This window comes from Myxine glutinosa, chromosome 2, assembly GCF_964187855.1.
Source record: "Myxine glutinosa chromosome 2, kmMyxGlut1.1, whole genome shotgun sequence".
NCBI classification, from domain to species: Eukaryota; Metazoa; Chordata; class Myxini; order Myxiniformes; family Myxinidae; genus Myxine; species Myxine glutinosa.
In genome coordinates, this window is record NC_136262.1 from 220,302,812 (window position 1) to 220,325,404 (window position 22,593).

Sequence of the window (22,593 nt, forward strand, 5' to 3'; positions counted from 1 at the left end):
GAATGTCATCTCGGTCCAGGAGAACATTTCACGAAACACAAGTCATCACCGGCACAGCACACCGATTAACATGATGTGATAAACAACAGCCTCGCTAAAGGTAATTCAAGCCATACATCACATGGCAAAAGCACGTGGAATCCCCTTTAAAACGCAGTCTATGGACGTGCCTCGGAAAAAAATGGAATCCCCCATGTAATACTATGAAGCATTGTAAACAGAGGGCGGAACATGTATGGCCAGAGATTTTCATTTTCATTGGACGAGTGAATGCTGGAGCGGCTGCTTGGTTGCCTGCGCACAAACCACACCTATGCACATCATGTGATCAGGGTGGAACAGGTAGAACGAGGAATGGGCGGAGAGTGTGTCAGGCGGATCCGGACGGGGTTTGCCTGATAACACCGTGAAGGGTTTCAGTAAAACGTCTAAAGCTCTGCGTGTTCAAGTTCCCGGCTGGAGATACTCTTGGCCGAACAAGGGAGCCGTGCACGTCACGGCCAGGTAAGGACTGGAATTGAGTGAGGCCATGCTTCCATGTTTCTTCTTTCCTTATCGCTTTTGTGTTGTTGTTTTCTTACACTTCTGTCGTTCAGCTACCCCTCCCCATCCCTTTTGGACTTATTTTCTGACTGTTGTGTGTAACCTCCTTCACCCACCTGTCCCCCACTCCTCCCCAACCTACATTTTCGTGTGTTGTGTCCCCTTCCCCCGCATTTTGTCTGCTGCCCACCTGTTCCCCTCTCAGTCTTGTCTGTTTTTGTCCCACACTTCCTCCTTTTCATGTGGTTGGGCTTCCGATTTATGTAAGAGTATGTTATGTTAGAGTTTTCAAATTATTTGTGGATGCCAATCTCCAATCCAAAATGCAAGGCATAACCTGTAATAAGAGCGTCAAGTGACTCCCCCTAACCCCCAACCCTCAGCCCTATTAATTTGCCCCCATTTCCATAACCAAAGGGTCTTTTCAAAACCCTGATCTGTCAGGGCAAAGATAAACATTATATGAGCATGTTCACATGCATCGAGATGGACCTATTATATATATATAAAAAATGATTTAAACACATTCGTGAACTAGAACGGCCATCGTAGGGTGCGTAGTCTCACCTTGCACACTCCTTCTGAACAAAAATACCATCGTTAACTGAACACGCTACTTTTATGGCCCATATAACTACATCATCCCTGCACCCTATTATGTCACATAGTTTCTTGTCATGCGTTATGAACATCATGAATTTATAATTCTTACTCACATCGGGTCATATAAATCAGATGCACTACATGACCAAAAGTATGTGGACACCTGAACATCACACATCTCATTCCAAAATCATGGGCATTAATATGGAGTTGGTCCCCCCTTTGCTGCTATAACAGCCTCCACTCTTCTAGGAAGGCTTTCCACTAGATGTTGGAACATTGCTGTGGGGATTTGCTTCCATTCAGCCACAAGAGCATTAGTGAGGTCGGGCACTGATGTTAGGCGATTAGGCCTGGCTCGCAGTGGGTGTTCCAATTCATCCCAAAGGTGTTCGATGGGATTGAGGTCAGAGCTCTGTGCAGGCCAGTCAAGTTCTTCCACACCGATCTCGACAAACCATTTTTTTTATGGACCTCGCTTTTTGCTTGGGGCCATTGTCATGCTGAAACAGGAAACCTGAAACAGGAACAGTCTAGAATGTCATTGTGTGCTGTAGCGTTAAGATTTCCCTTCACTGGAACTAAGGGGCCTAGCCCAAACCATGTAAAACAGCCCCAGACCATTATTCCTCCTCCACCAAACTTTACAGTTGGCTCTATGCATTCGGGCAGGTCGCGTTTTCCTGGCATCTGCCAAACTCAGATTCTTCCATCGGACTGCCAGATGGTGGTGTGGTTCATCACTCCAGAGAACGCATTTCCACTGTTCCACAGACCAATGGCGGCGAGCTTTACACCAGTCCAGCCGATGCTTGGCATTGCGCATGGTGATCTTAGGCTTGTGTGCGGCTGGTCAGCCATGGAAACCCATTTCATGAAGCTCCCAACGAACAGTTGTTGTGCTGACGTTGCTTCCAGAGGCAGTTTAGAACTCGATAGTGAGTGTTGCAACTGAGGACAGATGATTTTTACACTCCATGCGCTTCAGCACTCGGCGGTTCCGTTCTGCGAGCTTGTGTGGCGTACCGCTTTGCAGCTGAGCTGTTGTTGCTCCTGGACGTTTCCAATTCACAATCGCAGCACTTACAGTTGACCCGGGCAGCTCTAGCAGGGCAGAAATTTGAAGAACTGACTTGTTGGAAAGGTGGCATCCTATGATGGTGCCACGTTGAATGTCACTGAGCTCTTCAGTATGGCCCATTCTACTTCCAATGTTTGTCTATGGAGATTGCATGGCTGTGTGCGTGATTATATATATATATATATATATACCTGTCAGCAATGGGTGTGGTTGAAACAGCCAAATCCACTAATTGGAAGGGGTGTCCGCATACTTTTGGTCTTGTAGTGTATATTCAGATTTTGTGAATAAGGATTTCAATTCAACCATTTATGGCTGGAGTACCACTTCCCGATGACGTCCTCGTTATCACTCTATCTAGCCCATGGGGAGTTGGCATAATTATGCCAAGTTTCAATTTTTTTTTCAAGCGACTTCAGAGAAAATATTGTTCAAATTTTTTCTTTTAATCAATATAGCTGTCATGCCATGTGACCTATGACATCAGAGTTAGTAATAAAATATTCTCCATGGGGAGTCCCTCCTGTGCTTAAAGTTTCGCATCGATTGGACAAGCCGTTGCAGAGAACCATTTTTAAAACGAAAATATGTCGATGCGGATACACCCACAGGCAGAGTGATACACAGACACGCATACAGAGGCATTGCAATCGTCTTGCATCCGCTTCAGGGTGAGACTAAAAATAAGCCAATAAAAAGGACATGTGGTGAGCCCAGTTTATACTACGCCCAAGTTAAAGCATATGAAGTGCCCAACTCCCAACTTCCACCTGCTATTTTTAAAAAACAGGCTATTCAACCGGAATTGACCACCACTCGGTGGTCAAATCAAGACTGATATGCAAAGTATATTTTTGGGAGAATGAATTAATGATAGGTGTACCAAAATGATTTTGAATTTGGACATTAATTGACACGTTCTTCAATCAAGTTTTCAATTTGGGTCAAAATAAATCGACAAAACTCAGGTTTACTTCCTGGGCTTGAGTCCGATGCCATTGGTGAAGCTGTATGCTTCTCTGATTTTATTTTTTAATTTCCTGCTATGTCATAATTCTTTCATATTGCTTCTGTCTCCTTTCTTAACCTCTATCCTTAAGCTTTCCATTCCTTTTTGAGGAGCCATTGTACAAAATGTTTTCCAAATACTGAGGAAGTACTCAGGTTGTCAGGCTGTAAAGACTTGCCTTTTCTCTGTCATCACCCTACCTTTTGTTTCTTTTTAACTCCCCCCTTAGCACCTGGAGTGCATCTTTTCTGCTTGAAAACCATAGTGATTGAGCCATGTCTTATCCCAGCACACGGCTGGATGGGTACGAACCACCTCCATCCTACTCTAGGGATTCTCCCGATAAAGTGCCACGTCGCTCCTGGGATGAAAACGATGGTGAAGACTACGATCGCCCTCCTGGTTCCTATTACGTAGGTAGTGAGTACCCGGATCATGTAGGCCCCATCAATTTTCGCTCCTGGACCTCCCCTCCTGGAATCATTCGCATCCTTCTGGCCATTGTGGTGCTGCTTTGTGCTGCAGTCTTTGCGTGTGTTGCGTCCACACTTCAGTGGGATTACAATTACTCATCTATGGGTGGCGGAATGGGTTATTCAGGTGGTTATTCAGGTGGTTATTCAGGTTATTCAGGTTATTCGGGTGGTTATTCAGGTGGCTATGGCGCTTTACCTGACCCGTCGGGTGCCAAAGGATTCATGATAGCAATGGCCGTCATCTGCTTCATCGTTGGGATCATATTATTCATCATGTGCACACTGAAATCACAAAGGACCCGCACACGCTCATTTTACCTCGCCGTTATGATTGTCTCTGGAATTGTAGCTGGTTTTGTCCTCATCGCCACCATCGTCTATGTTGTGGGCGTGAATCCATTGGCAAGCTCTTCTGGCTCCGTGAACTATGTGCAGATTCAATCGCTCTGCAATCAGTTCTACTCGCCAACAATTACTGGTGGCTACTGGAATCAATACCTGTACCACTACTGTGTGGTGGATCCACAGGAGGTGAGATATTCATGTGAAACTCTTCCATTTGTGACTTCATTTTGCAGCTTCATGTCATTATTTTGCATTCGTAATCACTCTGTTATGCTGTCACATGATATGGCCATGACCGAAACGTTGCAATATTAACAGTTTATGAACACTCCCTTTATTGCGCTTTGTTTTGACATTCATGGTCGGTCATTAGTTATATCCAAGCCTGGTGTTGGCTTAACGGTTAAGGTGGCTGACTTAAGATCCTCGGGTCTTGAGTTCAAGCCCCTGTCGTGCCACTTAACACCAGGTGGGTCGACTCAGCCTTTCATCCTTCCCAGGTCGACAAAATGAGCACCAGCAAGCTGGCAAGAGGGCATTGCATCAGCGGCACAGCTGCGCCCCTAGAAAGTGATGCAGCCAAGCAGCCACAGCCTGCATACGAATAAATAAATATATTTAGTGCTAATTCTATGTACCACTTGCTAATTATATAATTATATGTCAATATTTCTATTGAACATTACAACATACATTGCTTAACACTCCCCATCCCAATCCCTAAAAAAGTAGTAAATGGTCTGATGACTCGTACTACAACTTATGTAATGGGCCTATTCATTCCCATGTTATTGTGGAGTTGGCTGGGGAACGTTTTTGGCCGAAGTTTTTCACAAACCAGCTGACTAGGCCTTGACATTCAACTCAAGGTGGCAGTGATTTTGTAATTTATTCTGAGTGCCAGCGATAACTCACCTACTCTTCACAAGACACTGTGGGGTATTTAATGAGCAGTGCTGGCAGATAGGTCCTCCGGCTTGACATCCTTCTGATGGATGGCTCACACATCGACGCCTCGCCCTCCATGTGAAACAACAGGATGATAGGTTATAGCTTGTCTGAGATTCAAACCCGGTCTAGATAGCTCAAAGGTGAATGCACATACCTCTCTGCTATCCTTCCACCTCCAACTACAGTCTGGTGCACATGCTTCTTATTGTGAACAAGGTAAAAAATATTGCATAATTAAAACTGACATTGTCATTCATTTTCTTCATCTGTTTGATTGATGACCACACTCTTGTCATTCGTCACCCAATGACGGATGTGGTGATTTGGTAATCGCAAAAAACATCCAAGACCTTGAATATGATGCGGGAACAATTAGCCAGTTTCTTTCCATGTATTGTGCTTTTAATGGCAGCCTGGCATCCATTCTTGCTTGCAAAGCTGTCCGCCTTTGTCATTCAAGACCACCTGGCTTGTGGAATTCCTCTTCCAACAAGAACAGCGTTTTCTCTCCAAGGCATCTTCTCTTCTTTTCATTCTTTGGAAGCCAAAGCAGCTGCTGTTGCTATATAATACTGACCTCTTTTACTTTTCAGGAAGAAGGTCGATATATTCTGTGTCACTCGTCATTTTGTGTCGGGGACAGGTGTAGAATATGGTGGTTGGTAATGCGCTTGCCTGTTGGTAAACCAATATGGTGGTTGGTAAACCAATCTCTGCTTGGTTTGAGATCCAAGGAAATGGGATCTAACTTCAAGCTATTGCCTCGATGGCACGCATCATGGTGTTTCATCCAATGGAGGAAATGCGAAAGCAATTATCCCATCTCCATGCACTTTACTTTGGGGATTACAAACCAAACGGATTCCAATATTTTTTGGGGATTATAAACCAAACATGTGGCCTTTTACCAGGAGCTATGAAAAAAAAATCAATCCAGAATTTTTATTTCTGGCCTGTCTTTACGGGCTGGCAGGTTAGCCTAGACCTAGAGGTACGCACAGTCACCTTTGAGCTGTCTTCCCTGGGTTCAACTCTCAGCCGAGCTATAAACTGTCACCCTGAAGTTTAGCTTCCACGGTGATGGATCAATGTGTACGCTATCCATAAACTTGGTGTGCCATCTGCAGTAGCATTAGTTTGTGGACGTTAAAGATGTCTCCTCGTTGAAAGACACTGTGGGGAGTTTACATTGTCACCCTGGGTAAATTCCAAGTTCCTGCCTGTACATTTCTTCGGTTGGAAAGCTGTGTATCAGAAATGATGCAGCTAGTGGACTGAATTCAGCATTGTATCACAGTGCAATATCCATTTGCTGACGCCAATAACTACCTGTTTTTTTACACGTTGTCTTTATTAGTTGGGACCTGTACAACGAATCAACTAAGTCACTAATTTGTGCCGAATGCACAGTTAATTCGTATTCAACCATGCTCTCGCAATATTGAGTTGTACATAAGAGACCACTCATTTTGCATCATCAAATGCCTAAGGCTGCCAAAGCAGTTTCCGAGGCTAGTGGGGACAATCCTGGACGGGTCGCCACTCCGACGCAGGATACTCAAATGGCAAATTTTTCCCAGTAAGCTGGTACTCATTTTTCCTAACCTCGGAAGGATGACTGGCAGAGTCAACACACCTGGTGTTAATTCAATGCCATAACAGGAGCTTGAACTCAGGATCCTGAGACCTTAAGCCAGCCACCTTAACCGTTAAGCCAACACAAGGCTTTACGTTGTACTTACTCTAAGCTAAGGAAATCTGGCTTCAGCAGTAAGCTTACTTTGTGAACCTATTAAGTGCATAAGCTACTACTAATAAGGTATCACAAGTTGTATAGAATTTAGTTTGTAGCCAAGAGAAAATGGATTGTGATTACTACTTGGTTTTATGAAACTACAAGTTGGGTTACCTGATCAAGGTTGGGTTATTTACACTTTAATCAAATGTCAAGAATGTTGTTTGTAGCTGTTATAACCACCTTTAGAGGCCATTTTTCCCCGCAAAGCGGGGGTTGGCCTTTTTCGGGGACCGTGGTTGTTGTTGTTTTTTCGGTCCCCTTTTTGAAGCAATGTTTTACGGCCGGATGCCCTTCCTGACGCCAACCCTTTTTGCCGACTTTTAACGACAAACAGGGAATTACCAGTGAACTGGTACTCAATTAGCCGACCTCGGAAGGATGACAGGCTGAGTCAACCCCCCTGGCGTTAATTCAGCGATCGACCGGGATTCGAACCCAGGATCCTCGGATCCTAAGCCGGCACCCTAGCCGCTAGCCCAACACCAGGGTCTATGACTGGCAGATAAAGCTGTTGCAAAAAGATAATTAACGTGGAGTGCAACACAGCAATGATGGGGCCAATGGCCTTCTAATTTCCTTGTTTTAAGGTTGTATCAGATCGTGCGACCACTCCTTAAAGTCAGTGTAGTCCCGTGGAGATTGTGGACCGTTTTAAAATTAATTTCCATTCTGTATTTGGAATATACTGTATAATACAGCACAGTAAATCCTTAAATATTATGGTGGTTACGTTCCTGAAAAGAGCCACAAAATCCAAACACTGAAAGTTAATTTAATAACCTCATGGGAAAAATGTGGTTAGGTAGCTGGACTTAGCAAAAATGTGGAGAAAGGTGGATGGCAGCCAAAAATAATCACATCACACTTGATATAAACACGTAAAATAAATATAAATCGGCTTTATGATGACGTTTCCTTCAGTGTTGAAACAGATAAAACATTCAGAAGCAGATAAAATGTGACCCCTCCCTTCTGTAATGTGTCGCAAAAGCCCCCACTATTCCTCCTCAATTGATCTTTTAAATTGTGTATTCCTTTAATTTCGTCGATGTTTCTTTTATAAATCGTTCTGCAGTATACAATTCAACAAGGTGTTGCCTTGGCAAAAAGTCAGCTCAAATACCCATGAATTATTTTAAATTATGCCCGCGATAACAGAATAGGTATACAGAAAGGTTGTCCACAATTGGTCAAAGTCGTGAAAGCAAAACTCCCGATATCTCAGGATTTACTGAATTTAAGTGGAATTGGTTTGATTCTGGATGAAGCAATAACCTTCAAACGACTTGAAAAAAGGTAAAGGCGCAAGCTAAGCTCCACCGCTCTCCCCGCAGTGAGGGTTTTGGGGATACCTAATGTTCAATACTCGATCGCCCAAACTGCCGTTATTTCATCTTTTTGCATCAATTGAAGAACTTTTTTGAAGAGGCAGCAGCCTCTTCACTCTCTGCAGACCTGAATAAAATAAAAAAAACAGGTCAAATAAGTGGAACATGTCTTTCAATCCTGACAAATCTCACACTCTCACTTTGTCTCTCCGAAAAGACCGTCTGGAAAACCCTCCCATCCACTTTCTCAACAATGCTCTCGAAGAAGTTCTGTCACTCATGCTAATTGGTCTCACTATCTGCCATGATCTTTCCTGTAAAAACCACATTTCCAAGCTGGCCTCGAAAGCCAGTCACCTACTGGGCATCCTCCATCGTGCGAAGTCCTTCCTTGGGACTAATGAGCTTCTTACCACATACAAAGCTTTTGTCCACAGCTGGATGGAATACTGCTCTCCCTTCTGGGCTAGTGCTCCTGCCTCACACCAAGCTCAGCTTCACGCTGTAGAAACCAAAGCTTTCAGAATCATTGGTATCTCCTGCGATGAAGCTGATTCTGAGGGCCTATCACTCGCTCACTGCAGGCAGGTTGGTGGTCTTTCTGTTTTCTACTGACTCCTCTCCGGCCTAGGTCCCCCTGCTCTGTCTGTGCTCTGTTCCCCAAATCTTCCTGCAGGACGTACAAATTCTGCCAGCAACCCTCTTCTGGTGAAACTGCCAAAATCAAGACTCTCTGCTCACCTTCACTCTTTCATTCCTCTTTTCTCCCGCCTCTGGAACAAACTCCCTCCCTCTCTTCAATTCCCCCTCCTCCCTCCAGGTCTTTAAAAATGCTGTTCACCACCATGTCTTGTCTTCCCCCTCCCCCTCCCCCCCCCCTCCAAAACCTTGATCTTTTCTGCCCCTGTTAATCCACCCCAAATCCACGTCTTTCAATCTCTGACTTCATTCCTGAAAGTCCCTGTAATGTCTATCTTGCTTATCCCATGTACCCCACCCCAGCTCTCTCCCTTCCACAGATCTCCCAACGTCCCTGTTACCTATTGTTGTGCTTTCCTCTCTCTCCCCCTCTTGTCTCCCGCTCCCTTTATATGTTCTATACCTTAGCTCTTACACGAGCCACAACTTAGTATACATATATATACATATTGTTACGGTCCGCGGATAAGATGTTGTTTTGCCGAGCGGATGGCACCGCGGCCGAACAGTTACCCCGACTAACCCGATTCCTGGACGTTGGCCGAAATCGCGCCATAGGTATTCAATTTGGAAACCTCTAAAGTGACCGAATGTAAAGAGGAAGAAGAAGAAGACGTACAGAAGAGTAACAGGATTTATTATTTACACACACTAAGCAAAAGGAGCAGTCAAGGTTATATACAGGGAAAATGGAAAAAGCAGGTGACACAGTGCAAATATTAACTTATACAAGCTTAATTAATACCCAGGGACAAGACACACAGAACAAACTCACGTACACAAAAGGATGGAAAGGCAGGGATGGTTTGGGACGGCAGAGGAGGGTCCAGGCAGATGGTAGGCGTCGAGGTCCGGCTCCAAGCGCGCGCTCCGATCCACGCTTTTGGGGTCGAGGCGAAAACCCGGCAAACACAGCCTCGCGTCTCACCGACAGGCGATAGGGCCGAGAGGGTGTCGGCCTATTGCCGCAATCCAGGCACCCCCTCACGTCTCTCTCTCTCAGTCTTGCTAGATCACGCCTCTCGTTCATGCCTTCTCACCGACCTTGTACCTACTTTGTTCAACTCTCATGAACCTTCAAGCAACTCCCTTCACAGAACTCTCACTTCAGAACTCCCTCTGTAGAACTGCTCATGGGGCTCCCTCACTCATCTCTCTCTCGCACGATCTTCGCACGCATATATCATCCTCAAGCGCGGGTGTGACACGCCCTCGTCGGTTTCGGTACCGCCCTCCCCCCGTGCTCTGTGACCTTATATGGCAATGCCACGGGCTTGCCTCCTTATTTGGCTATGGCGCCGAACGGCGCGCCCCTCGTGGCGAGCTACGGGCTTGTTCCCTTATTTGGGCATGGGGCTGAACAGCCCCGCTCCTCGTGGCACGCCCTGGGCTTGCCTCTTCCCAGCGACCCCGCCCCTCCTGTTCAAACAGAGCACGGAGCACGTATTCACTATTTGCAGCGAAATGAGAGGGCGCGCACCCCACGCTTGTGAAGCTCCTTTACCCAGAGAGGGAGTTCGGACTGGGAAATGTAATTATTGAAGGGGAGCTATTCTTATTTGATTCGGTGCAATGGAGTGTCAATTAATGGCCAGCAGAGCCTTAAACTCACATAGAATAAAGAGATAACTACTTAGAAGGGCTTAACTAGCTAGGTGTATGCGATGAATTAATTAAGGGGACGACCTTTGACCTTTACAATTATGGAGGTATTTACAACGATCATGACATTTACAAAGGGTGATCTTTACAACAATTACAAATCCACAACAATATATATATATTTTTTTTTTTTTTTTTTTTAACTGTGATGTTGACCTTCTGTTTGCTAAAATAATGTGGCACAGGACATTTCAGGAAAATTGGGTCAGGGTTTGGAAATGTATAAGAAACAAACAACAGACCCGTATATTTATATATTGTAGCTGACATTTATTTTGATTAAGGGGCAGCTTACTCCGTGTGCAAATTATTGGTGGAATTTTGATCCTCTGCCCCTCTCCCCCACAACTCTCGTTTCCCCCTACTCCCGGTGCTCTCTTTATATGCTCCACATGCTCTTAGCTCTTTCACGAGCCTCGATTCAGTATACAAAAAAAAAAAAAATGTCACTTTCCTTCCCTCCCATTCCCTCATTATTTCCATCATACTCCTTGAGCACCATTTCTTTCTCCTGTCATATTTTTCTTCCTTTTCTCAATTTTCAATTATCATATAACCCTATAATACATACCACCTCACCCTATCTACTATACACAAAGAATTAAGTTAAGCACCCCCCCCGTTTTTTTACAACCTCGCACATTACAAGTTTGTTGTCGTCAAAACAGTGTAATATACCCATGATATTGCTATATTTTCTGGAGAAGTGATATTATGGTCACATAAAAACATAACAATCATGCCGTTTTCAATATTTTATTCTGAATAATTTAAGGTGAAATTTTTTGGGAATTTTAGGCATATTTTCACCTCAATTTAAGTATGGAGCTATAGGTCCATCACGGACAGTGTGGATGACGTGTATGTTTTCTAACGTACAGTCATTGTTCTGAGAAGACCTCTAGCGATCTTTGCGTCAATAACGTGTGTAGGACCCACGTGATCGGATCACTGACTCAACCCTACGTCTCATAGACCCTGTAAGCCGTCGTATGCGTTGCTGTGGCAGGTTGTTCCATTCCCGATGTAATGCACGTTCCAATTCATCCAGATTGGCTATTGGAGGGACCATCTTCGCAATTTGTCGTCCCAACATGTCCCAAACGTGCTCGAGGGGGTTCAGGTCAGGACTGTACGCAGGCCAGGGGATGGTTGTCACAGCACCTTGCTCCAGCAAGGCTCGGACGCGTCTCGCACGGTGAGGCCTGGCGTTGTCATCCATGAAGATGGGTCTGCTGGCGAGGGTGTGGTCATCGAAGTGCGGGATTACGGTGGTATTCAGGATTTCCGGACAACGCCAGGCCTCACCGTGCGAGACGCGTCCGAGCCTTGCTGGAGCAAGGTGCTGTGACAACCATCCCCTGGCCTGCGTACAGTCCTGACCTGAACCCCCTCGAGCACGTTTGGGACATGTTGGGACGACAAATTGCGAAGATGGTCCCTCCAATAGCCAATCTGGATGAATTGGAACGTGCATTACATCGGGAATGGAACAACCTGCCACAGCAACGCATACGACGGCTTACAGGGTCTATGAGACGTAGGGTTGAGTCAGTGATCCGATCACGTGGGTCCTACACACGTTATTGACGCAAAGATCGCTAGAGGTCTTCTCAGAACAATGACTGTACGTTAGAAAACATAAACGTCATCCACACTGTCCGTGATGGACCTATAGCTCCATACTTAAATTGAGGTGAAAATATGCCTAAAATTCCCAAAAAATTTCACCTTAAATTATTCAGAATAAAATATTGAAAACGGCATGATTGTTATGTTTTTATGTGACCATAATATCACTTCTCCAGAAAATATAGCAATATCATGGGTATATTACACTGTTTTGACGACAACAAACTTGTAATGTGCGAGGTTGTAAAAAAACGGGGGGGGGGGGTGCTTAACTTAATTCTTTGTGTATATATAAGAGAGCCGTTGGTCTGTCTGTCTGTGTCGCCATTTTTCTCAGATGGCTGAACAGATCTTCGTCAAACTTTCAGAGGTTCATTAGTGAATACCTGGGAGTGTTTTAGGCAAAAAAATAAGAAAAATAAAAGTTTGTTTTTTGGGATTTCTAGGAACACAAATAATGAAACAATTCCGGAAGCGGCCGAAGTTGGTGGTAAGGCTTCTTCTTCCTGAATGTCATCATACTTAAATAAGAAACATGATCATGGGCACATTTGCCAGCATATATTCAACTAAAAGGTAAAATGATGATTTGACATTTGTGATGCATTCTGATTTGGATGTAATTGCTTTTCCATTATGTTGGTCCTCATTTCAAATATGTTGATGATTCTTTTTGCTTGAGCAACGCCGGGTAATCCAGCTATAGACCCTTATATACTTTACTCTGGATACAAGTACAACTTTATCTGGGGGGGGGGGGGGGGGGGGGTAACATGGGCTATGTGGCTCCAGCCTCATGCACAGGTGTGGGGGACCAGGAGAGGGTCGTCAATTCTCTATGTAAATGTGTACCGTGTAGGCCCACCTGGTGATGATGGCAGAGGGTATTACAATTTCCTTTTTTACCTGGGCAACACTCAGGCTAAAGCACTCTTTGCATGGTTAAATTTTTCCTCCTTCTGCTCCTTCCCCCAAAACGGAGGGGCCTGTCAAAGCCACGCCCCCCCCCCCCCACCTAAAATATGTATTTGTAGTATATCATTCCCCTCCCTCTCCCCTCACCTCTCGCTCCCCTCCCCCTTCCACTCTCCCCACTTCCTCCCTCATCCCTCCCTCACCTGCCTCCCTCCGCCCCTCCCCCTCGGCAATGCCGGGTACTCCTGCTAGTAATACATACATTGTGAATATATGGTCCCCGTGGTTCAACTGCAGGTTCTAATTGCTAGCTTTAGGCCTTATCAATATCATGCAATAATAGCTTATGTTGCATTCTAACGCATTGAAATGTGACTATTTTGAGGCATGCTAAATGTTTGTCATCATTATCAGTCGGTTTGACTTCATCTGCAAGTCTTGTACATGTACACATCTTATCTTTGCAGGCTATTGCTATTGTTTGTGGCTTCGCCATTGTTCTTGGACTCCTACTCATCATGCTGTTTGCATGGAAAACTCGTAATAAGATGTCCAAGTACGGGGAAGAAAACATAATGTGGGAAAGGAACACGGAGGATTGGGTAAGTATATTTTGGCCTTTTAAAGATATCTGTTATCATGGTAAAATATGCAATCAGGTGTATGTGTGTGTATCGTTTTGACCACGATACATTTGGTCGTTATTTATCCAATCTCAATCAAACTTGACAGGAGGACTGAGTGTCACACAATGGAGGTTGTAACAACTTTATTCCTCCCCCCCGCCCCCGCCCCTCCCCACCTCCTTCCTAAGGGGTTTTTCCACCTTGGGCAAAATTCATGTTTAGATATCTAGTTGTGGCGTTTTTCCAAAGCGTCTTCTGACAACAAAAATAATAATAATAATAATAATTCATTTATTTTGTATAGCGCTTTTCCAGAAGCCCAAAGGCGCTTTGACAGAGTGGAAAACATAATGCATAACAATACATGAAAACAACAATTGCAAAAAGACAAGAATCAAGAAAACAAACAGCAGCGATATACGGCATATATATAAGACAAGAATCAAAAAGACAAGACAAGAATCAATAGGGAAATATTTAAAGCAAAAGGAGGGAGAAGGAGAAGAGATAGTCAGGGGTTAAATGCTGTGGGTTGAATGTTGAATGCAGCGTTGAACAGGTGGGTCTTTAGTGATGTTTTGAATGTGGTGAGTGAGGAGGAGTCTCTGATGGTGTGAGGTAGTGAGTTCCAGAGGGTGGGAGCAGCGATGGAGAAGGCCCTGTCCCCCCAGGATCTGAATTTGGTCCGGATGGAGGGGGTCAGGAGGTTGGTACCAGCAGAGCGGAGGTTGCGGGTGGGAGTGTGTCTGGAGAGGAGGTCAGCCAGGTAGGATGGGGCCAGGTTATGGAGGGCTTTGTATGTCAAGAGGAGGATTTTGTACTGGATTCTCTGGGGGATGGGGAGCCAGTGAAGCTTGTAAAGGACGGGGGTGATGTGGTCACGGGTCCGGGAATGAGTGAGTAGACGGGCAGCGGAGTTCTGAATGTATTGGAGTTTATTGGTGATTTTTGAGGGTGAACCATAGAGGAGGCTATTGCAGTAGTCCAGACGGGAGGTGATGAAGGCGTGGATGAGGGTTTCTGCAGCCGTGGAGGAGAGGGATGAGCGGAGACGGGCAATGTTTTTCAGGTGAAAGAAGGCTGACTTTGTGATCTGTTTAGTGTATTTGTCGAAGGAAAGGGTTTGGTCAAAGATGACGCCAAGATTCCGGATGTGAGGGGAGGTGGATGTGAGGGGATTAAAATGATTAATACCCTCTCCTGGACTTTCTTAGTGTGTTTTTTTTTAGTACGTATTTTAGACTTAGTCACATTCTAATTTATATACTTTATAGAGGTACTCAGTTGAAAAAATATAACATGCAAAAATTCTAGTCCACGTTGGCATACAATGTGCGGACAGACAGATATAAACAGACCCAAATAATATAATTAATGCCATTACAAAACAACATTAATATTAATAATATCCCCTCTCCCCAAGGGTTGTTTCGTCCTTAGACAAACTTTGTGTTAACAAATGAATAGCTTATCGTGCCGTACCGTGGGGGCACACCTTCCTCGAAGAAAAAAACATTATAAAGCACAAACACATAGGATTACCTTTTTAAAGAGTCGCTAGTGCTGTTTAACACTAAACTGAAAGGGAGGACACCGGACGTTCTTGAGGCATTATATGCTTATTGCCTACGAGCCTAGATCTACTGTAATCTATATACCCCAGAAACGACAATAACATAACCGTTCCTATCGTCCCATACGGAGTGGGTGTACTATTGTTTTTAATGGGGTTTTAACTTGAAAATGTAGTGAATGAAACGAATGATGAAATGAATTGGTGATGATTTTGAGAGGCAAAGAGAAGGAAATTTGGGCAAAGCTGTGGACATGTAGCACCTCCAAAAGCTAGGTTCGCTCTTTTATTTAAACATTTTATTTTTCCTTATTATGAGGAATGTGCTGGTGTCGACATATATGCATTGGAGACAGTGGGGCGATGGCTTATTAATGTCTTGGATAAATATTTTCGTAGTCTCCTCATTGGCATTGGAAATAAACTTTATAAATTGAATTGTCAATAGTTACCAAGGAAGAAAATGCATTGTTCCCTATTTTTTTTAGTGCACATTAATTATATAATCTATTAATTAGTCAAATTGCCAATGTTTTTTTTTTTCTTGCACTATTAAAGTATTTACAAAGGGATGTAGTTTATTAGAAATGAAAATATAAACATAAATTTAATTATAAACCATAAAATTGCCAATTTGAATGGAAAAATAGTGATTTTGAATGTTCCATTGTTGTCAATTTGATGATTTAGTGCTATTCACATTAAGAAATATAGCTGTGAATGAGCTATATCTCGCACTGTGACAAAAATGGGCTCAAAGTTTGTATTTTGTTTTGCTCTTTCTGCTCATGTATGTATGATGTTTATGACTAACAGTTATTACACCAAACCACTAATACATGGGGTTAGTCCTGGGTGGGTTAACCTAACCAAAGATTATTATAATTTTGTAATGGACAGTTCATGAAAACGCATTCAGATCATTAAACCCAATCAAAAATCTGCCCAAAAAAGCGACATAACTTGTCTGATCATGTTATTACCAATTTATTTAGTAAAATATACTAGGTGAAATTGCCTTGTCATATATAGAGTAGCATACACTTTATGTTTGTATTATATTCTTTTATACTTGAGCACCTTACTTGCGAAATTACAGGTCCTCTCCATATTCCTCATAATCACCTTCACCATTGTCGGGGTCTTCTGTCTCTTCAATGTCTGTTGGGAGCTGAATGTTCTCACATTTCTTGCACTGGCACAGATCTGTACATCTCAGTCCAAGAGAGATACAGCATGACTCATCAGTCATCAGCATTTGGAGGTTTACACTTTGATCCCCTACATCTGCAGAATGCAAGTTCTAGAACACTTTCAGGAGCTGGAGCTAGGTCCATCCAGTCAATTGTTCATTTCCATCCATCTTCCAACCATTGCCTGCAGGAGATGGCAGATCCTGGTGTTGCACCAGGCTTTTCTTGTAGATGCTGGCTTGATAGTTAGCTCTCTGGATGTGCTTTTTGAGGGAGTCCTGGTTTGGGGGCATGACACTTTCAATTCTGGTTGCTGTCTTCAACATGAGATATCTCACTTCATTTACTGAAGTAATTTCCTTCTGCCCATACAGTAGGCATACAAACTCTTCCAGACGACTGACCATCTCTTCAGATATGTCATAAGATGTACCAAGTTCCTTGAATGACTCTATAAGGGTGGGATTCTTCTGCAGTAGTTTAAAGGCTCTTTGTTTCCCCTTTCCATAAAAGGAACTGACCGAATCACAACCGGTAAAACAGTGGAATCCTATGAGAGCTTCCGTCAGTTCATCTCCCAACTCCTGCTGAACAGCACCGACATCAATTGTGCGCACATTGTCCTCTCTACCAGTATAAAAGTACAGCGGTGAACTGATTTGATTAGTAAGTCCCAAGGCGATCACAAATACATCTGTATCTGGGCTCCTGATGATAACTGGTGGGCTGTTACTTGTAGCAGCTATGTACTTGGCGTGTAATAGCATGCGAGTATCTGCTTCCTCGTGATCACAGGATAATTCTTCTATTGCTTCAAACTTGACAGTTCCGTCTGTGTGTGTGTACAAATTGAATGACATTTGTCTTCATGGGCTACAACCAAGTGAATTCCTTTGAGCTGGTCTGCCTTGCATCTCTTCCATTCTGCCACAAGGAATTTCACCAGCTGATGCTTGTTGTGGCCGTTTGCGAGGAATTTTTTCCATTGCCTCGGAATTTTCTGTTCTGGTTTTGCGATCTTTATTTTTTGTGATCCACTGGCAGCTCTTCTTTTGCGCTCTGCATTTTTAATGCTGACTTCAGGGCAGGTGTCAGTTATAAAGTGCATACACTGAGATTTGTTCAAGAAGCTGAAGTTGACCAGTTGCATCAGTATTTTAACAGCAAGCTGCCCAAAGGTCTGTAGCATATTCTTCTGGTTTAGTTGTTAAAGAAGCGCCATGCCATCCACAATCCAAACATCACATTTTGGAGGCCCCAGTGGTATCTCACCAGTTTCTGGCACTTTTACCTCTTCTAACATATGAAGGAGCTTTCCCTTGTTGGTTTTGACAAAGCAACCATCACTTTTTGCAATTGGAAGAGGCAAAGGCCCAAGTGAGTAGGTCATCATGTTTTGGAGGTTCACACCTCACCTTGCCAATGATCACAAGTCTGGCAAAAAGGTCCCTGTCACTCCAAGGCAACCTCTTTCCCTCTCACACTTGAGACCACTGTCTTTGACATCTCAGTGAACGTTTTGAGCTTTGCTTTTGGTCGAGTGTCCTGGATAGATTTCTCCTCGTTCTGGAGCCTTTCTTGGCAATAATGAAGAAAGGCAGCATCTCCCTTTTCTTCGGTCGTCAGGAGATCATTTGACACTTCAGGTGATGCCACAACACCGGACGCGAGATGTACTACTTCACTTGATGCCATTTCCGACTCTTCAAATGGGTTAGTTAGATTTGAAGTTGTCTCGATGATGCGGTTCACATCTTCCTCATCTCGCGTCATGCGACTCACTGTCAGAGCCTTTCTCATAACTGCTCGTTGACTTTTGCCGGCCATTTCCTCACATTGTCTTGTTATGGCGGCCACTCTTAGTCGGATCACTCATACTCGTAGTCGTAGCTGTCGTTCTGGTACTGGGTAGATCTAATTGCACACAGTCTGAGCTACCGCCGATGGAACTTGTGAAATCGGTGGCGATTTTGGCCTTTTCTCCGTCAGAACTCTTCCAAACCTGAGCACATTCCAATGCTCTGGACCAGGTTGTATCGGTAAATGGTTTCAGAACGGCTTCATTTACTGAAGAAAAGTGAATGAAACATCTGTTTTTATCAGCTACCACGGCTTTCGCGGAAGTGGCGTTGTCCACTATGTTGGTGTCAAGTATTCTTCAGTCGTGAACGAGGATGCTATAACTGCTTTGTGATTGGTTCATTTCGTCGATGCAGGGTTATTTATAGCCGATTTTAACAGATATTCCGAGACCAAATACAGCTTTTATTTTATTGATTTTCAAGAAGAGACGGGATGTTTATTGAGAGAACAAAACGATTTTGCGATTATTATATTTTTTCATACATTTGACAGAGGTTTTTGGCCTCTGCCAATGAGGGGACTACGAAATAACATCTTAAATGGGCTTGCCCACAGTCTATTGTGGACTGGTATCGATATAGCTGTTCGATGAGATGGAATAGCCTTTGTATCTTTTATACCCCTGTGCAAGAAGGGGTTGTTGTTCTTTAATGTCCACTATTATCCCACCTTGTGGGGTTGGCTGGGGGAAGCTTAGCCCAAGTCTTTCATGAACCGGCCTGGCCTGGCCTGGCATTCGCTTAGTTATGGCAGGAATTTGGAATTTGGAAGTTGTCCATGGTGCCGGCGATACCCGCCTACTCTTTGTGAAGGACACAATGGGATCTTTAACGTCCACCAACCCATGCTGGCAGACGGGACTCCCAGTTTAATGTCTATCCGAGGGATGGCACACACATTGGTGAATACTTCTGTGCAAGAAGGGGATGCTGTTTAATTTGCTTGCCTCACTAAAAAGTTGGAAATTGAATGAGGTTATAACAAATTATTATCATCATCAGCATCATCATCAATCTGCCATGCTCTTCATAATATACTGCATCATTATTTTGATGATGTACCATGCATATCTCTAAGCTCTCCAGCCAGTCCAGATAGGAAATAGAGAAAAGCAAAAAAATAACTCTTGGTAACGAACAAAGTTTCAGAATGCAGAAGAGTTAACGGTTATGAAGATAAAATTTAGATGACGAGTTTAAACCTTTGATAATGACCATACACGCAGCAAAATGATTATATACAAGTAATAAAAACATTTTTTTAAATGCAAAAGCATGTAGGGATGTTACTTCAAAAAGTATGGAAACAAGGATCAGATATTCGGAAAATTCAGGATCCAGATAAAGGATGCGAGATGGAGGGGTCCAGAATATTGAGTCATTTGGTTTGAAGGCCTAACATATCTGTATCTATAGGGTTGAGGATGAGAAACTGAGGGGGCCCTTCAAACAACATCGCCATATTTTATCTTCAAAAATGCATCTGTTGATTTTGACCTTGCATGTGTTCAGGGTCATTGTTGTGGTGTATAAACTAAATGGGTCTTGCTGATCCATTGTGGCTGAAAGGTGCCATTTTCTGTTTCATGAGACATCAATATGGAGAAGGTGGAAGTGGTGATTGGGTGGGATGGAGCTGCTCTTGTCTTCAGATACTTATTTGTGCATTCCAGGTCCATCTACTTGCACCTCTTTTGAAGTAGTGCTTTGCATCTCGTGCCATGGTTACATTGTGAACCGTTCCCATGGGAAGCAACTTAAATGCTGCCTTCTCTTTCTCTGGCAAGGCAGAAAACGTCACCTGGCTAATCTCAAAGCTAAACTCAGCAATTTGTCTTCTCTTTAAACTTAAACTTCTGGTGGCACCTGGCCAAATCTGTCTCTCGTGGATCCCATCTCCCCTCCCTCTCCACCTTTTCCCTCCCCTCAAATGGCTTTTTAGCGGAGACAAGGCAGGCAGAACGTTTTGAGACAAGGCAGAACGTTTCAACTCGGCATTTGCTTCCAAAGCTCATGTACCCAACCCATCCCTCCCTGACACACCCCAACTGCTCAAACCCATTGCCTCATGGACTGTGACGTTTTCAAGTGAGAAGGTAGAGACTATTTTGGCCAAATTTGACATTCAGTGATGGGCTCAGATGACATCATTGTCCATGCTCTGAAAGCCTCTCTCTTATTTTATTGTCTGCTCTTTTCAGCTTGTCCTTCACCTTAGGCCACTTCCCATCTGCTGTTATTAACTCCAGGCCAATAAGCTTCCTTCCAATTACAAGCAAAGCCTGCAGGTCTCCATTAGAATCTCAAGACAGGAGGTGGATACCCACTACCCAGTGACTGCCTTTGTCCCACTGGTGGCAAGTTGGTGGCAGAGATGTCAAGAAGCCACTTTAGCCAAGTCTCAAGTCTTTCAAGACAAGTCTCAAGTCAAGTCTCATGCCACCATAGTATTACTTCAACTTATGTCAAGTCCCACAATTACCTATAAATCTAGCTTTGAGTACATACAAGCTATCAAGGAATTAAGACACAGGGCTTCATTTATTGCAATGTATGTTCTGAAAAGCTGTTTAACTCAAGTTTTTATTTGTCAACTTTATACAGTGGAAATTTTTTGCTTTGTGACCAACAAAAATATATTTATGCAAATTTACTTCTCATATCTTGTGTACCTACTTGAACACATGTACATGAGACTAGTCAGTAACCTCAGCTTATGTTTAAATTGTTTACACGTAGAACCAAAGCATTCAATGTGCAACGGGACAGGAGATTTTAATAATTTACTTATATATATTTTTGTGCCAAAGGCTCCAGTTATGGACTGTATCATCCTCATCGAGGAAATGAAACAAACAAAAAAAAGAAATGAAGAAATAGAGAAGTGCAGAGAAAGAAAAGTTATCTGAGTTTTTGAGGAACTGTAAAAACCTGCATTTTGAAATGGGAATATGAAACAGTTTGGAAAGATATGTGAAGGTAAAGAATTCCAGAGCTTAGCAGTGAAGAGAAAAAACAAACAACATAATGCCTCATGCTGGAGTTGCCAAGGGCCACAAAATAACCATGTGACATAGTGGCTTGCCGGGTATTTTGTGGTCTCGCTAATGGTGGAGGTATGCAAGCAGACAGGTCTTGGGAGCAGGAACCGAAGTCATATCTGTCGGAAAGGGAAAGAGCCAATATTGCGGCGTAATTCTAGCAAGTTTAGTTTTGAGGTCAGGCAGGTAGAGTTGATAAGTCGGATTGCTTTGGACTCAACTCTAATCAGGTAAGTATGTAGAGGTAGACCCTCCCCATAAATTGCCAGACATTCAGTTGATCACCACGCCTTTGCGGACGACAATCAGCTGTACAAAGGAAGCACGACTCAACAAATCGTGCCCACTGTTGAAGTGTTAGAAGGCTGTATTGCCGACGTGCAGGTGTGGATGACCCAAAACAAACTTCAGCTGAACGATGCTAAAACAGAGTCTATGATTGTAAGATCGCACAGATGTCCTCTACAATGTTCACTTCCTACCACTATTCACGTTGGTGAAACCGATATAAACTTTGTTTCGTCGGCCAAGAACCTTGGTGTGGTTTTCGACTGTAACATGACATTTTCCAAGCAAGTACTTCAAACTTGCAAATCAGCATACTTGAAGCTGCGAAAGATCGCATCCATTCGCCACTTTCTTACTCCTCAAGCTGCTCTAACTCTGGTCTTTGCCCTTGTCCTCTCAAGGCTAGACTATTGTAATTTTTTGTATGCTGGCTGCCCTCAGTTTTTCTTGGATAAGTTACAAAATAAGCTTCCTCCGTTGGGAGACGGTGGCTCCGTTGGGAGACGGTGGCAGAGGTTTTCGACGGTCCACACGGTCTCCACGTTTTTCAAAGTTAAGTCTGTTCACAATTGTATTTTGTCGAAACTGTATTTATCGTTCAGGAGACGGTGGCAGGGGTTTTCGACGGTCCACACGGTCTCCACGTTTTTCAAAGTTAAGTCTGTTCACAATTGTATTTTGTCGAAACTGTATTTATCGTTCAATGTGTGAACTTATAGTGTCCCCCTTGGAAGTTTCTCGGTGTTTATCTTTCATAAATTAATCGTTTGTTTGCCGCATCGCGAGCAAGGCTTTGCAGCCTCAGGCTTCCCCCGTCGAAGGTTGTTCCTTCCTTCGCTGTTTTGCTAGCTTTTTTGATTTCCCCTTCTCCACCAAGCTTCACCAAACATCTACTATTTGTCTAACGTTGTAACCCCCACACCCCCCCCCCCCCAAAAACAAACAAAAAGACAAAAAAAACAACTTTT

General features: G+C 43.7%; 1 protein-coding gene across 1 annotated transcript in view; it reads left to right on the plus strand.

Moving 5' to 3' along the window:
• The first annotated feature begins 257 nt into the window (after positions 1 to 257).
• OCLN (occludin) overlaps positions 258 to 22,593 on the plus strand; it is a 63,255-nt gene continuing 40,919 nt past the window's right edge. Inside the window, exons 1-3 of the mRNA XM_068106196.2 lie at positions 258 to 504; positions 3,466 to 4,243; positions 13,510 to 13,644. Of these exons, the coding sequence (XP_067962297.2) occupies positions 3,512 to 4,243; positions 13,510 to 13,644 (867 nt within the window). The 5' untranslated portion in view covers positions 258 to 504; positions 3,466 to 3,511. The remainder of the gene's footprint in view (positions 505 to 3,465; positions 4,244 to 13,509; positions 13,645 to 22,593) is intronic.